At 42.8% G+C, this 16,660-nt stretch overlaps 3 protein-coding genes across 8 annotated transcripts; 2 read left to right on the plus strand and 1 right to left on the minus strand.

Moving 5' to 3' along the window:
* The first annotated feature begins 1,411 nt into the window (after positions 1-1,411).
* LOC111960541 (NTPase KAP family P-loop domain-containing protein 1) lies at positions 1,412-5,963 on the plus strand. 5 transcript variants are annotated; one of them, XM_023982576.2, is made up of 6 exons: positions 1,413-1,735; positions 2,037-2,086; positions 2,888-2,929; positions 3,036-3,164; positions 3,245-5,010; positions 5,600-5,963. In XM_023982576.2, exons 3-6 carry the CDS (start codon positions 2,917-2,919, stop codon positions 5,786-5,788), a joined length of 2,097 nt encoding a protein of 698 aa, XP_023838344.1. In that variant the 5' UTR covers positions 1,413-1,735; positions 2,037-2,086; positions 2,888-2,916; the 3' UTR covers positions 5,789-5,963. The 5 variants fall into 5 exon arrangements, with proteins under 5 accessions (XP_023838340.1, XP_023838344.1, XP_023838345.1 ...); XM_023982572.2 differs by lacking the exon at positions 2,037-2,086 and having other exon boundaries at positions 1,412-1,740; XM_023982577.2 differs by lacking the exon at positions 2,037-2,086.
* Positions 5,826-7,529, minus strand: LOC111960543 (biogenesis of lysosome-related organelles complex 1 subunit 3). The gene is made up of 2 exons (XM_023982580.2): positions 7,432-7,529; positions 5,826-7,043 (listed from the first exon to the last, which is right to left on the minus strand). Exon 2 carries the CDS (start codon positions 7,028-7,030, stop codon positions 6,431-6,433), a length of 600 nt encoding a protein of 199 aa, XP_023838348.1. The 5' UTR covers positions 7,031-7,043; positions 7,432-7,529; the 3' UTR covers positions 5,826-6,430.
* Positions 7,530-7,681: 152 nt separating this feature from the next.
* LOC111960542 (uncharacterized) lies at positions 7,682-11,751 on the plus strand. Of its 2 annotated transcripts, none has more exons than XM_023982578.2 (4): positions 7,682-7,989; positions 8,893-9,359; positions 9,475-9,741; positions 9,950-11,751. In XM_023982578.2, exons 2-4 carry the CDS (start codon positions 8,948-8,950, stop codon positions 10,468-10,470), a joined length of 1,200 nt encoding a protein of 399 aa, XP_023838346.1. In that variant the 5' UTR covers positions 7,682-7,989; positions 8,893-8,947; the 3' UTR covers positions 10,471-11,751. The 2 variants fall into 2 exon arrangements, with proteins under 2 accessions (XP_023838346.1, XP_023838347.1); XM_023982579.2 differs by having other exon boundaries at positions 7,682-7,955.
* Positions 11,752-16,660: the final 4,909 nt, after the last annotated feature.

Below are 16,660 nucleotides of genomic sequence, written 5' to 3' on the forward strand. Positions count from 1 at the left end.
GCACATTTGTGGCCTGCTGGAGGTCATTTTGCAGGGCTCTGGCAGTGCACCCCCTTGCACAAAAGGCGAGGTAGCGGTCTGCCTGCTGGGTTTTTGCCCCTCTACGGCCTCTCCACGTCTCCTGATGTACTGGCCTGTCTCCTGGTAGCGCCTCCATGCCTGGACACTACGCTGACAGACACAGCCAAACCTTTTTGCCACAGCTCGCATTGATGTGCATCCTGGATGAACTGCACTACCTGAGCCTTGTGTGGGTTGTAGACTCGTCTCATGCTACCACTAGAGTGAGAGCACCGCCAGCATTCAAAAGTGACAAAACATCAGCCAGGAAGCATAGGAATGAGAAGTTGTTTGTGGTCACCACCTGCAGAATCACTACTCTTTTTTGGGGGTGTCTTGCTAATTGCCTATAATTTCCACCTTTTGTCTATTCCATTTGCACAACAGCATGTGAAATTTATTGTCAATCAGTGTTGCTTCCTAAGTGGACAGTTTGATTTCATAGAAGTGTGATTGACTTGGAGTTACATTGTGTTGTTTAAGTGTTCCCTTTATTTTTTTGAGCAGTGTAATTTGTAATGCAATGCATAATACGTGTGGGCGAATGTATGGGTGCATGGTAAATATACACTCAGTGGCCAGTTTATTAGGTACACCAGTCTAGTACCGGGTCAAATCCCCCTTTGCCTCCATAACAGCCTGAATAATTCGGGGCATGGAAACATAGCTCATCTGGTATCAAGGGACCTAATGTGTGCCAGGAAAACATTTCCCACACCATTACACCACCGCCACCAGCCTGTACCGTTGACACCAGTGGGCCATGGACTCATGCTGCTTATGACAAATCCTGACTCTGCTATCAGCTTGACGCAACAGTAACTGGGATTCCTGTTTGTGGCCCGCCTGTTAGCTTGCACGATTCTTGCCATTCTCCTTCGCCCACAGCACTGCCGCTGACTGGATGTTTTTTGAGATACTGGATCCGCTACACCTGGTACTGACAATCATACCATGCTCAAAGTTGCTTAGGTCACTCGTTTTGCACATTCTAACACTCGAACAAACAGTAACTGAATGCCTCGATGCCTGTCTGCCTGCTTTATATACCAAGCCATGGCAACATGACTCACTGTCTGTAGAAGCGAACCATTTTCGTGAACGGGGTGGTGTACCTAATAAATTGGCCACTCAGTGTACATAGGACATGCAGACCTATGTGTGTCTCTCTTCACATGGAATGTGAATGTGTCACATGTATCACAATGTACATTCTATATTTAACTCACAGAGTCCAGTGGGCCCCCATAGTGGTCTACAGCCGACAGACATACTGAATTCTGTATCATGATGGAGTTACGAGTCTATGGATTGGGGTACTGGGATTGTGTTCTTGCTTTCATTGGGAAAACACACAGAAGGAGATCATACTTTCTGTAATAGGTGGGGTTGGTACCGGGTAGCTCTCACTCGGGAAGCCAACGTCCATTAGACCAAGAGGGAACCCCCGTGGACCGAGCAATTGGTCTCTGGCAGAGCCATCAAGTGCGACATTTCCATACATGGTTGACAAGGATAGTGTGCAAATGTCAAAGCTATTTGAAGCTTTGCCAGAGAGTGGATATAATAAGGAAGGACATGAGGATCAGAGAGAGCAAAGCAAAGAAGACCAGTCGACATCTAGCATTCGTGAAGCACTCCTGTCCCGTTTCCCAAGGCCAAGAATCGTATAGATGTATGGTAATTTTTATGAATATTAATACGTGGGGATGGAGTCATTAATATACCTATTATAAACTTACACATATTGTAATTTCCTTTGTTAGAATTAAACAGTCAAATATTGCTTTCTGGGCCATGGCCATTGTCATTCAAAGAATACATTTTAATGTATATCTATAGGTCTGTAGTAACACTCAAAACTCAAAGTCACCTGGAAAATTCCACACAATTCCGACTTTCATTCACATATGATCTGATGTGTCAGGTATATAGTCAGGTAGGGTAAACAACACTAGTGTTATTGGTTTCAACAGAGGGTCAGTCTGTATGTCGACTTCAACGTAGTGAGACCCACACAGACACGGTAAGACTGAGTTGTACTTTCTTTTGAGGGCAAATGTCTAATCCAATGTTAATAAGTAGATATGGAGGTAATGTTTTGTAAAACTAGCTGATCGGTTATGCTCCGTAAAAAGGTCATTGGAAAAGGGCTGTCTGGTATTATTCATTAAACAAATATTGACATTTTATTTGTACTTTTGTTCAAGACTCTAAGGCAAAAAGAACAAGCAGGTGGATTTGTGTGGGAGGGTGTGTTCATTTTCATTAGAGTAAAAATCTGTCATTATATAACTGGTAGCTGAAATTTATAATGAACCGTCAACACATATTTGAGGCAATTATTGTTCCGCAAACTCATGCTCTAAGTTACCGATACAGCCAAAGGTCAGTTTATAGAGCAGCCAAGTTCTTCAGCTTACTGACATGATTGAATAGAACTTTTGGCTAACCCTGAATGTGCTCATTGAACTGCTGTACAACATAAAATATTTATTGAAAAGCTGTCTTAATGTTTATGATTATGTTCCTCTCATATTCTGGTCATTTACTCTGTATGACTTTGGCCAGTGTCGGAAAGTCCTGCATTTAACACATTGTTGTTGAATAACTAATGAAACATCTCTAAAACAACATCCATACATAACCATCTATAACGAATTTCTATGAAATCACAACATTCGTGGGAAAAAAAGTTCAGCCAGCATTTTATTGACACTGCAGAATAATAACTAACCGTTACTGATAATTGGAGTTTAGATCCGTTGCAGTGATCATGAATCGAAATTATATTCTTATACCGTTATAACCTGTTTTATTCCCTCAGAATTGACAAAGTTTTGGAACCATAGACAAATGGATGGACAAGGTAAGTGGAAAGTTAGTAAATGTATCTGACATGTGTTTAGTGATACAGCTAATAACAGCTTTTATTGATAGCCATGTCTACCTCTACCTTGGTCAAACAAAAAAAGGTGCCCAGCTGGATGATGTCTATGCATATGGACTGTCAAGAGCATTGATCAAAGTGGCACCTCCGGCCACTGTAGGCCTGTTCTCCCAGTGCCCCAGCCGCACTGAAACTCTACTGAAGAAGATCAAGAGTAAGTTCAACACTTCACGTGACTTTAGATTTTTTGTTTGTTCTAAAAATCTAATTGTGCTGCTCTTTCTACATTCGCAGTTTACATGAACAGAGAGGCAGAGTGGAGAGAACAGAAGCACAAGCTGAAGCGACCTCCTCCAGCATGGATTAGCTACTTGGCCCTCCTCCTCTCCATCATCTTCTTCCGTCCCGTGTGGAGGGAGGAAGAGGAGCGGAGGAGGAGAAGGGTAAGGTGGATCTTTGTGCGCTTCAGTGCATGGCACTTTGCAGGCAGTGATAAACTCTGGGCTGGGTTGGTGATCCGCCTCTTCAAGGCCATCCAGGATGACTTTGGGGAACTTCCCCTGGGCCTCTATAGAGCCACCCAGCATCCCTACCCAAAGAAAGTCACGAGCGAAGGTGATGAGGTCAATTGGAAAGCCATTAAGCTGCTCTGCCTCCCCCTCTGGGTTGTAGTCCTAGCCACTGTATTGTTCAGCATTGGCACATGTACCCTGCTCTACTTATATGGCTTTGAGCTCCAAACAAATGGCACACGCAGTTGGGTCACTGTGCTTGAATCGATGGCCATAGCAACACTGGGGCCTCCCGCAGTCTTCGCCCTGAGGACTATTCTGCGGACATCCAAGCACCTGCTCTACACCATGGGCAGCAGCATCCAGCACCAGATGAACAGCTCGGCCGTCAGCGACCAGATGGGCTTCATGAACAAGGTGAGGAAGGAGGTGGGCGTCATGGTGGACTTCATCCACTTCATGGAGGTGTTCGAGGGGAGGAGGATCCGTGTGGTGCTGGAGATCACCCACCTGGACCGCTGCAGCCCAGACAGGGTGGTCCGCACCCTGGAGGCTATGAACGTTCTGCTGGCGGGGGAGAATGTCCCGTTTGTGTCCATCCTAGCTGTGGACCCCAGAGTGGTGGTGGGCTGTGTGGAGAGCACCATGTGGCTCTGTGGGCTGACATCCAGCGGGTACGACTTTCTAAACAAGATGGTCACCCTGCCCTTCTCAGTGCCTGAGATGTCCCGAGACTCCAAATGCAGAGCTTTTAAAACCCTCGCTGACAGCTATCTAGAGCTTGACTGGGAATGTATTAAGAAAGGAAAACATAGAGCTGGGAATTTCTCTGCATTTGAAAAAGGCAGGCTTGATGACAGCCTTGTGCCCTTCATTGGAAAGGGCAAAAGCGAGACTGAGCTACTAGAAAATGGCATCCATTGGGAAATCTGGGCCAAGAAAATCAAGGTGCTAACAAATGAGGCATTACACGCCATATATACCAAATACAGCCCTCTTCATGTTTATCTTATGGGAAACCATGTGCATATGAGAAGGATAATAAACTCTGTAAGGGTGACGGTCATCGTCATGGAGGCTATGAATTACGGGGGCTTCTCCAAAGCTAAAGAACTTGCTGCCTGGGTGGTGATGGCCAACCTCTGGCCCTGCCGCCTGAGCTGGATCCTGCAATGCTCAGAGGACCGCCAGCAGAGGGCTGACACTGATGACACTGATGGTGATATCAACCAGGCCAAGACCTTATGGGAGGTGTTCAGTGAGACCAGTCTGGAGCTCCACATGCTCAGAGATCGTCTGGAGACCGTTCTAGAGCAGGATGGAGACCCTGAGCTGTTTGAGAGGTTCCTTAAGGTGGACTTCCAGTTTACTCTGAAGGATGTTGATCTGTTCAGATTGTGTACAGTCAACCTGGACCAATCCATTAAAGAAAAACTGGCTTGGGTTAGAGGGGGACCGGGCCTGAGAGACAGAACCAAGTCAAATGCCATCTGCCCACTGCGGATTGGAACAGTTATCAGTATGAGCACAGAGGACATCTGCAAAGAGGTTAGTTCAAAATAAGAATCTTTATGCTGATTGAATTACTTTATGATAGACGCTAGTATATCGTGGAGGTCAGTATACAGTGTCATGTATACATACTTATTATGGTATTTACACAACTCATGTAGATAAGTCCATCAGTGCCTTGAAATGATTGCGGAATGTTACACTTTTGTATCAGACGGATCAGTCACATCGGAATCCAATGCCCCCGTGAGACAGTTTCCCTCAGTTTGCTGCTACAGAGAATCAACTCGATGAAGCGTCTCTGGTGTATGGGCGAAGCAGTGAGATCAGACATGCACTTGTTAAAACAGGGAAATGCTAAGTCAGTGACCTTGAAATAAGCTGTTTCAGGAGGGTAGTATGCTAATAGCCCTCAGCTCACAAGCATTGCATTCATAGCAGCAGCACTGCATAGGGTAGTCCCATGCATGCCATCGCCAATGATGGAACTTCCCACACACCAGAATATTTTCCATGAACCACCGTTGGTCCATTAGAATAAGTAAATGACGACCAACAATGTCTAATGACACCATTTAAAATATATATCAATGTGTCTCAATGTCATGTCTGCATTGTTCTCTAGATGGAAAAGCTGAACATTCCAGTGAAATATCAGCAGCTGCTGACAGAGAATCAACTCGATGGAGCGTCTCTGGTGTATGGGCGCAGCAGTGAGATCAGACATGCACTTCAGATGACCTTGGGAGAATGGATTACTTTCAGCTCGCACTTCCTGGAAGCCAAGCCAGATGCTCAACCTCACGCGACATGACAGTGACTCTGCAAAAGCATTGACTGATCAAACCCTCTGGATTCAAAATGATCTTTAATTTTATAACACTTTTTATATCTTTGGGAAGATTACACTGTATAGGGATGGAATGTATCTTAAAGTTTTGAAACTGTTCCTTCAATGTTCCCTGAAGTAAAAGCCTATTGCAGTTCAATGACTGACTTGTGAATACAGCAATGCACAATGAATGTCCTAGGATTCATTTGGTTAATAAATTAGGATTCTGTAGCTTCAACTCTAGGCCTAGACAAAAATGACCACAGCAGTCCCATCACTTGCGGTGTTTTGCTTACACCACAAGTGGGCCGTGCACTAGGTCTACGACAGGGTTTGGCGCTTCGGAAAATACAGTGCTTAACAAGACGTGTTAAATGGTTGTGAACGTGAACAGCTAAATACTTTCCTGTATGACCAAGATCAATAAGCATCCTTTGCGATGACCAACTACAATGAATAAGCCATCTGAATGTTATCAGAATAACATGGAGCAGCAATAGCATAACGGCATGCATCATTTATTCACCTAATGCAAGTGCCTTTTACAAATAACGATACTCCAACCCGTCGTTTAGCCTACATAAGACATATGAAAACATTGAACGAGGAACATCATAAGGAACATCATTGTCCAGGAATAGGGGTAGTGGGAGAGGAGGGGATGGTAATATCGGGGAGCAGATAACAGCTGGTGATAATGTCCATTTTCTCTGAGACGGACTTGAGGTCCTCCAGAATGAGTCGGATGCTGTGGGAGGCGTTGATGATGCCGTTCTGGGAGATGTTRAGGTGGGTCGTGGCCATGCGGATCTCCTTTGTGGCATTACCATACACCTGTTTGATGGTCTGGGACACATCCGTGCACAGACGTGCATTGCTCTCCTGTAATTTCTGCTGGAGTAAAGTGTTGTAGTAGAGCCCACTATATTCAGGCTTAGAAACAACCCTCTCCTCGACCACGGACTGAATGTCAGGGTTATCTCTAATCACAAGCAGAGGAGTTAAGTCCTTGCGTAATATTTGTGGGTTTTCAGAGCTTGCAGCAATGACACATTTCCGTGCTTTCTCAACCTCCCCCTCGCTGTCAGTCTCAGACGCTTCCCCTGGTACCTTTTGCCCTCCGGCAGTTGAATGTGGAGAGAGGGAGGTGATGTATACCTCGTCATCTGAGTCGGTCTCTGAAGCCTCTCCTTGCACCACTATCTGGTATTTGTCACTTGCCATTCCACCACACCACCTAAATACACAAGAGAACAGTGAAGGCCTACAGTAGGAAGTAGAAACTACTCCCCATCTTATGGGGAGGCATAGTTTCAATGTTACAGGGGGGCATGTTCTGATGGTATGCATTGTTTAATGGAACTGTTATGATGATTCCTGGCTGCCCATCGGAATGTGCCTCCCCCTACATTTGAGCGCTAGCCCAAATCATTTTTAGCACCAGATGATACGCAACGAAATGCACCCCCCAGCCCTGTTGAATAACATTATGTTATAGAGTTGAACTCAATTTGACTAATTGACATGTTATGTTAATCAATCTACGTTAAATCAATTCACCAAATCGAATATAGATAGCTAGTCTGCTATTATTCGAAAAATGTATGTAAAACAAATTTTCATACCTCCAGTCCTGCAAAAAAAGAATCACATGAGCACACGGAAGTAGCCGGAAATCGCTCACTCACGGGGGTTGTCCCAAACTAAGTACTGCACAAATTCACAAATTACAACCAGATGCCTGTTAAATCCGTTCAAATTGAACATTTAGATGATGTGTAGATCTGAGAATTTGCGCAGCTCCTCACACAGACTGACTCTCGTGAGTATGCAGTAAGATTTCTGACCAATCACAGTAGAGACCGAAGAACATGTGACATTGGGAACGTCGATCATATACAGTCATTGGCCGTGTTCGAGAGCATCAAATTCGTGATGTATCATGGGTAAATAGTGACTGACTGACGGATCTACAAATAATAGTGAGTGGTTTTTTATGATGCACGGTGATTTGTAGATCAATCAGTCGGCAGTTTCCTCCACTGTCGGCTGCAATTTCGAACAAGACCATTGATGTCAACAAACCCCATGTGATCGTGCGACGCGAGCAAGCTTCTTCCGACGCAGCGTAAAATATATCGAGATGAAGGTATGAAGTGCAATCTGTAGCAGTAGCAGTAACAGTAAGCGCTATTTTTTGGTTATTAACTTAGAACAATAGTTTGTGTATGAAAAAAATGTTGGCCGCAGAGTTCTGTAGGAAATTACATTCTTCATCGTCAGCATTCGCCGGTGATGGCCACTGCAACCACCTAGCTGAGTCCACGGCCACTGTCAGCAGTTGGCACACTCACTGCACCTGTCAACTAGCCAGTGATAGCTAGTTAGGTTGTCAGTGGTCAGACTGTTGATGACCACTTAGCTAGTTTTAAATTAATCTCTGTATGGTGTGGTTGTCAGTAATATCCAGGATCAATTTTATTTCAAGTAATTCACTGTTGTACCAAAAGGGAAGACTATTGCGTATGTCTTTTTTTTGGTAGAAGAAAGCGTTATACAGTACTCCTGTTTGGCTGCATAAATTTACATTGTAAGCGTACTACTGAGCTCATCATGTCTCATCTGAGTGGAATTGACGTGGGGAAAGTCGTGATTTGCTGTTGGGTGAACTTCAAAGGGACTGGAGAAGAAACTGTCACTGTAATCTTATGTGAATGTTGTAATGAACATCTCTGGAGTGGTTTATGTCACAATTTATTCCTTTCATTTATATCCAGTATCTATTTTGGATGCTGTCGTGACTCATTTATTCTCCCATAGTGAGGTTGTCCTATACCTTTGATAAAAACACCAATGTTCCCGTCTTGAATACAACTTTATTATAATGCAACGTGGATGCTGCTCTTTGATGCATATTGCTACACAATTTAATTTGAATAGAAAGTCTTAAACATTTATTTCAGGGTCATTTTATCATAATCATTCGACTACCCCTCAGTCTACCTCTAATGTATAGAAATTACATTAGCCTATGGTGTAGTACTTCAACCTCATTCCATGTGTTCTTGTTTACTTCCAACCCGGAGGAGCCCACGGGGCTGCTACCAGAGCAGGTACACCCAGTGAGAAGAGGCAGAGACCATGGACCTGAGTGAGAGGAGGCCCAACAAGTGGTGGACAGAGTCGGACACCTTCGCCATGCTGGCCCTCATCGAGCAGCTTGACCTGGTGCATGAGCTGGATAAGAAGCGCCAGCGCAACGACTCGCACTTCCGCCACCTGCGCTACAGCCTGGCCAAGCGGGACATCCACTTCACTGTCAACCAGATACGCAACCGCTGGAAGAGCCTCAAGCACAAGTACCGCAAGATCAAGACGGCAGGATACCGTAGCCCCGCTGCACGCCTGTCCGCCATCGAGTCATTCCGTTACTTCCGTATGCTGGACCGCATGCTGGCCAGGAGGGCCCGGGTGGGGGCCCCAGAGCAAGGCACTGCAGATGGACACAATATGGTGGTGTTGACACACTCGGACCTGGAGGATCATACTGATGGTACTACTTTCTGGCTTTAGGATTTTTATACCTTTTAATATTTGCCATTAAATAATTGTAAAGAAGTGTTTGCTTTGCATTGGCCTGCGCTGCTCACTCTTCTCTCTCTTCCCAGGTGATGTTGCTCAACCTGACTCTGTGGCCCCTTGGCAGGAGAGTCTGGCTCCAGCTCTAGAGGGAGAAGGAGACGAGACTAACGCCATCCCAGAAGAGGCCAACAACAGCACTTCGGGCTGGGCCCTGAAGTCAGAAGAGATTATGACTTTGGGTCTATCTGGAGAGTATCTTTACCCAGTGAAAAGTGAGCCACATTCAGTACCCTCTTTACATGATGGGGAGGGAGCTAGTGACCCCACTAGCTGCAGTCCAGAAGAACCAACTGGTGAGTGCTTTTATAACTGATGGGTTTAGAGTGGCTACATGACCACCTATATTCTATGTCATTAATGTGCTCTTTGTAACTAATATCATGTAATGAATATGTTGGAATTTTACTTTGTATTCATCAATTGTTTAGAGCTTTGGATAATAGATATTACAGCAATAATCTAAAACAAATACAAGTTGTCCTGCTTTTAATTTCTCTACAGGCACTTGTGAGGACACCAGCACCCTGATCCTCCAGCAGCTCACCATCCTGAACCATCAGCTAGGGGAACAGCTCGCTGAGCAAAGGGCCTTCCACTGCAGCATGCTGGGCATGATGGACCGACAGATAGAGGTCCTGGAGCAGCTCTCTAACTTCTCCACAGACCGCCAGGTCAAGACCGAACCCGACGACAGTGACACTCCTATCAGCCAGCAGGTCCACAACTCCCTGGTGCGCATCCTTAGAGGAGTGGAACAGGTCCAAACCCAGGGACACCAGCCGTGCTCATGCAAGGCCTCCCCCTCACAGCCTACATCTCCCTCCTGGACGGTCTCTCTGTTGGAGGTCCACAAAGGATCACCCTCCAGGGATGGGAACTCAACTAATGACACATCCAACCCTCAGCCCTCAGACCATGGGCGGCCTGAACCTCAAGGACCACCCCCCTCAGAGCAGCTTTCCCCTTCCCAACAGAAGGGTGATCTGCTTAACGGACTCTCAAACAAGTGCCAGCATAAGTGAGTGCTCTTGAAGCTTCATAGTGGAATGTACAGTAGTGGAACATACAGTGCTCTGACAGAGGAGAGCATACACTCTTAGAAAAAAAGGGTTCTTCAGCTGTCCCCATAGGGGAACCCTTTTAGGTTCCAGGTAGAACCCTTTTAGGTTCTAGGTAGAACCCTTTTAGGTTCAGAACCCTTTTAGGTTCGAGGTAGAACTCTGTGAAAAGGGTTCTACCTGGAACCAAAAAGGGTTATTCGAAGGGTTATCGAATGGGGACAGCCAAAGAACCATTTTAGGTTGTAGATATATCCTTCTTTTTTTTTTTTTAAGAAAAATATATGGGTGCTTACATTTGAGGGACTTGTTCTTTTGAGAATGTCTTGGAATAAAAAATAAAAAACATTTTTATTTTTTTACAACTTCCCTCTCGTTTAATTTTGTCATGTCCAAATGTTTTAATGTGCAGAATTAAATCATCTGATGTTTTAATCAAGAGAATTTTGACAAACCATTGTGCAGAGGTTTATTTAATCTAGTCAAGAAGAGAAATTCCAACTTGCCAGTTATCATCCACTGAGACTTGCTAGATTCCCCAAATGATGTTGAAATGTATGTTTCCTTACCAGGAAAAAGCACACTTTCATGAGGATGTAATGGTGTTTGATTAACTCATGCAAATTTATGTGGAAGCTGGGCAAGCAAAGGCTTTATCCAAATGTATCCTCTTCCCTAAATGTTCCCTTTCCTAAGCATATAGGATATTTTGTGTAACTATGAAAACTTGTTTAGAAAAGGGCCTTTGTAGAACTCGATTTGCACAGCTGTTTGCATAGTCCTGGATACACATGGCTGCTTTAATTTAGGCCAATTATTGTGTTTTACTTTGCTTTAGCTTTGCTGAAGATGAGAGGTACTGTAGTGTGTAAGTGCAATATGGTAATGAAGTCTACATTTGCAATCTCACAAGAGACTCATTCATCCAACATGTTTATTTTGATTTTGAGATCGCTTCATTTGTGTCCTGGAATTGTATTACTACATACTGGCAGTACTGCAATTAGGCATGTTTTGCTTGTAATGTGTTACCTGGCTGCAATTTAAGACGGCCCATTTATTCAAACTCTCAATTTACTTAAAAATAGGGTATCATCAAGATACTGTAGACTCGCATACAGAGAATATTTTTTTCAACTATTTACAAAACTGGAAATGCTGTATTAATACTGTATGCTTATAATATAACTTAAAGGTCCAATGCAGCTGTTTTTATCTCAATATTAAATAATTTCTGGGTAACAATTTAGTACCTTACTGTGATTGTTTTATATTAAAATGGTCAAAAGAAACAAAAATAGCTTCTTAGCAAAGGGCAATTTCTTAAGCAATAATTTTGCTTGGAATGTCTGGGAGTGGTCTGAGTGGGAAGAGGAAAACTGAAAATTAGATATTATTGGCAGAGAGGTTTGGAACTTGGGCTGCATTCAGTACGCGTTTACAATCTGGAACATTCAATTGAATGAAAACGATGCTGTACTGAACGACCAGTAGAAAAACGGGGAGGGGTTGGGGAACGCTGTGAACATGGCCACTGCCCATTAAATACGTCACTCATTGCTTCAAGCCACACCTCACCACACCCACCAAACGGGATCAAACGTACCTCAAAGTCTGTTCAAGAACGTTTTAGGGAAACGTGTCGTTCAGTACAAACCGTTCCGCAACTTAGCAAATGTTCAAGTGAACTGAATGCACCTTTGGTCTGTGAACTAATTTCAGTGGTGGAAAAAGTACCCAATAAAAGTAAAGATACCTTAACTGAAAATGACTTAAGTGAAAGTCACTCAGTAAACTACTACTTGAGTAAAAGTCTAAAAGTATTTGGTTTTAAAGTACTTAAGCATCACAAGTAAATGTAATTGCTATAATATAAAGTAAAAGTTGAAATAATTTCAAATTCCTTATATTAAGCAAACCAGATGGCACCATTATCATGTTTTTTACATTTACAGATAGCCAGGGGCACATTCCAACCCTCAGACTTCATTTACGAACGAAGCATTTGCGTTTAGTGAATCTGCCAGATCAGAGACACTAGCGATGACCAGGGATGTTCTCTTGATAAGTGTTTTTATTGGACCATGATCCTGTCCTGCTAAGCATTCAAAATGTCCTTTTGTGTGTCAGGGAAAATGTATGGAGTAAAAAGTACATTATTTGCTTTAGTAATGTAGTGAAGTAAATAGTAAAGTACAGATACCTCAAAAAACGACTTAAGTAGTACTTTAAAGTATTTTTACTTCAGTACTAATTTATCGCATGGTGATGTCACCATGGAAGGCCAAAACTCCATCCCACCAAAACAGGCTGAAATTTCAGGCGTCCTTTTCAAAGAGCTATTACACTAAAAGGTCATTATCATAATTTTCTCAATTTCACATTATTATGCCAAACTCACAGTGTGGAAATATACAGTGCATTCTGAAAGTATTCAGACCCTTTCCCTTTTTCCACATTTTGTTATGTTACGGCCTTATTTTAAAATTGATTAAATTAATTGTTTTCCTCATCAATCTACACACAATACCACATTATGACAAAGCGAAAACAGGTTTTTAGACATTTTTGCAAATGTATTACCTATAAATAACAGAAATACCTTATTTACATAATAATTCACACCTTTTGCTATGAGACTTGAAATTGAGCTCAGGTGCATCCTGTTTTCATTGATCATCCATGTGATGTTTCTACAACTTGATTGGAGTCCACCTGTGGTAAATTCAATTGATTTGACATGATTTGGAAAGGCACACACCTGTCTATACAAGGTCCCATAGTCGTCAGAGCAAAAACCAAGCCATGAGGTTGAAGGAATTGTCCGTAGAATCCCAGAGACAGGATTGTGTCGAGGCACAGATCTGGGAAAGAGTACCAAAAAATGTCTGCAGCATTGAAGGTCCCCAAGAACACAGTGGCCTCCATCATTCTGAAATGGAAGAAGTTTGGAACAACCAAGACTCTTCCTAGAGCTGGCCGCCCGGCCAAATTGAGCAATCGGGGGAGAAGGGCCTTGGTCAGGGAGTTGGTCAAGAACCCGAAGGTCACTGAGCTCCAGAGTGCCTCTGGATATGGGAGAACCTTCCAGAAGGACAAACATCTCTGTGGCACTCCACCAATCAGGCCTTTATGGTAGAGTGGACAGACGGAATCSACTCGTCAGTAAAAGGCACATGACAGCCCTCTTGGAGTTTGCTCCAAGGCACCTGAAGCCTCAGACCATGAGAAACAAGCTTCTCTGGTCTGATGAAACCAAGATTGAACTCTTTGGCCTGAATGCCAAGTGTCATGTCTGGAGGAAACCTGGCACCATCCTGATGGTGAAGCATGGTGGTGGCAGCATCATGCTGTGGGGATGTGTTTCAGAGGCAGGGACTGGGAGACTAGTCAGGATCGAGGGAAAGATGAACAAAGAAAAGTACAGAGATATCCTTAATGAAAACCTGCTTCAGAGCGCTGAGGACCTTAGGCTGGGGTGAAGGTTCACCATCCAACAGGACAACACCCTAAGCACACAGCCAAGACAATGCAGGAGTGGCTTCAGGACAAGTCTATGAATGTCTTTGAACCTGATCGAACATCTCTGGAGAGACCTGAAAAATAGCTGTGCAGCGACGCTCTCCATCTAACCTGACAGACCTTGAGAGGATCTGCAGAGAAGATTGGGAGAAACTCTCCAAACACAGGTGTGCCAAGCTTGTAGCGTCATACCCAAGAAGACGCGAGGCTTTAATCACTGCCAAAAGGGCTTCAAAAAAGAGTGAAGGGTCTGAATACTTATGTGAATGTGGTATTTCAGTTTTTTATTCGTAGTAAATTTGCAAAAATATCTAAACCTATTTTTACTTCGTCAATATGTGGTGTTGTGTAGATTAATGACCAAAAAAAGATTTGATCAATTTTAGAATAAGGCTGTAASGTAACAATATGTGGAAAAAGTCAAGGGGTCTGAATACAATGTATATAAGACACAGGTAAATCACATGTCTGACCTCACTGGGAATTTAAGACAATTTTCCACTCCAAAAGTCATTTTATACATGACTTCCAGCTTCAATCAGAATTTGTATTAAGTCCATTGATATTGAGTTATATAGTGTAATGTATTTGATGACATTAAACCTAGTCCAAATGAGTACAATACAAAGAGGCAGACTTATGATAATAGTCTTATTTATGGACTGAAACGTCTGTGAACATGTCATTGATATATTGTATTTTTAAAAGTGAAGAATTAAACATACATTGTAATGGAAGGACAGTTTTTTAAAAATATATTAATTGCAAATCTCATTAGCCATTTTGGAATTAGAAATGCATGTTGCCATGTCCAACGTGGGCCTACTTCAAAAGGAAAATATGATGCACATTTACTTAAAATGCTAAGTTTTTTTTGCAGGACAATTATTTGTGCGCCCTTTTTCAGACTCCGATACTCCAAGATCTCCAAACTGTTTTGTAGTATACTCTAATAATGCTAAGCAATACCAGAGGCCTGAGTATATTTTTTATCATAGCATTGAAGCGGTAACAAAAGGTAGCCGAAAACGAGAAGATATTCAACAAAACATAATGTCACGTTTCTGACCTTATTTCCTTTGTTTTGTCTTTTTTAGTTGGTCAGGGCGTGAGTTGGGTGGGTATTATCTATGTTGTCTGTTTCTATGTGGGGTTTCTATTTTGGCCTGATATGGTTCTCAATCAGAGGCAGCTGTCATTCATTGTCTTTGATTGGGAATCATATTTAGGTAGCCTGTTTTCTGTTGGGGTTTGTGGGTGATTGTCTATGTGTAGTGTTTGTGTCAGCACTATTGTTATTTAGCTTCACGGTTTTCACTTTTTGTTGTTTTTGTAGTGTTCAGTTTCTTTCATTAAATAATGACGAACACTTACCTCGCTGCGTATTGGTCCTCCGATCCTTCTCGCCTCTCCTCGTCAGATGAGGAGGACGAAGACAGCCGTGACACATAAGTTGTTTATTTTTACGTTTTGTGAAAATGTGAATTAGAGTTAAACCTGTCAAAATGTGCATTAGAGACTGAAACATTTGCGTTAGAGAATTAAACCTGTAAACTTAAAAGGAAATGCATCGAGATTATGTGACGCTCTTAAAATATGAATTTGAGAATTTCACAAACTCGGAAGGGTGTGAGCTGGATGAAGAAAATAACTGTTTGCATTGTTGTCCTAGCTGGTGACCCTATTAATAACTTAAGAGTTTCTGATCATTTTTTCTTCTGAAGTTAACACTAAATAAAAATGTTTTGCCTTTTCACTTGTAATCAGTCATCCAAACAAACTATTTGTGTCCTTCGACACGCCTAAGCAAAGTTGTGCCTCCTTCGCAGTTTCGGTAATCAGGAAGTAACGCTTTGTTTACATCGTGGGCAAGTTAGGGGGAAATACCTCAAACCAGAGCTGTACAATAGGTATTTTGTTGGATTTACATGCGTTACCAATATATGATCATATTGATTGCACATAGAAAGCAAATGATATTGTAACTTAGAAGAAAGCATTGCCCGCAGTATCAAGCACTAATTTACTGTATTTCAGTTTGACCTAAGTTTCACCTTTGTGTACTTTAGTATCAGTTTACCTGACTGAAATGTTGTTACCTAAATGGCATGCTCAATATACAGCACCAGTCAAAAGTTGGAACACACCTACGCATTCCAGGTTTTTTCTTTATTTTTGCTATTTTCTACATTGCAGAATAATAGTGAAGACATCAAAACTATGAAATAACACACATGGAATCATGTAGTAACCAAAAAAGTGTTAAACAAATCAAAATATATTTTAGATTCTTCAAAGCCTTTGACAGCTTTGCACACTCTTGGCATTCTCTCAACCAGCTTCGCCTGGAATGCTTTTCCAACAGTCTTGAAGGAGTATCCACATATGCTGAGCACTTGTTGAATGCTTTTCCTTCACTCTGCGATCCAACTGATCCCAAACCATCTCAATTGGTTTGAGGTCGGGTGATTGTGGAGGCCAGGTCATCTGATGCAACACTCCAACACTCTCCTTGGTCAAATAGCCCTTACACAGCCTGTAGGTGTGTTGGGTCATTGTCCTGTTGAAAAACAAATGATAGTCCCACTAAGCCCAAACCAGATGGGATGGCGTATCACTGCAGAATGCGGTG

The sequence above is a fragment of the Salvelinus sp. IW2-2015 genome, linkage group LG4p, assembly GCF_002910315.2.
Source record: "Salvelinus sp. IW2-2015 linkage group LG4p, ASM291031v2, whole genome shotgun sequence".
Classification (NCBI taxonomy): Eukaryota; Metazoa; Chordata; class Actinopteri; order Salmoniformes; family Salmonidae; genus Salvelinus; species Salvelinus sp. IW2-2015.

Bases quoted from the DNA above. Each gene is read 5' to 3' on its own strand.
- LOC111960541 (XM_023982571.2), top strand. From the start codon at position 2,960: ATGTGTTTAGTGATACAGCTAATAACAGCTTTTATTGATAGCCATGTC. The intron at 3,165-3,244 runs GTAAGTTCAACA...CTACATTCGCAG, and splicing joins TCTACTGAAGAAGATCAAGA to TTTACATGAACAGAGAGGCA. The intron at 5,011-5,599 runs GTTAGTTCAAAA...ATTGTTCTCTAG, and splicing joins CAGAGGACATCTGCAAAGAG to ATGGAAAAGCTGAACATTCC.
- LOC111960542 (XM_023982578.2), top strand. From the start codon at position 8,948: ATGGACCTGAGTGAGAGGAGGCCCAACAAGTGGTGGACAGAGTCGGAC. The intron at 9,360-9,474 runs GTACTACTTTCT...CTCTCTTCCCAG, and splicing joins CCTGGAGGATCATACTGATG to GTGATGTTGCTCAACCTGAC. The intron at 9,742-9,949 runs GTGAGTGCTTTT...ATTTCTCTACAG, and splicing joins CAGTCCAGAAGAACCAACTG to GCACTTGTGAGGACACCAGC.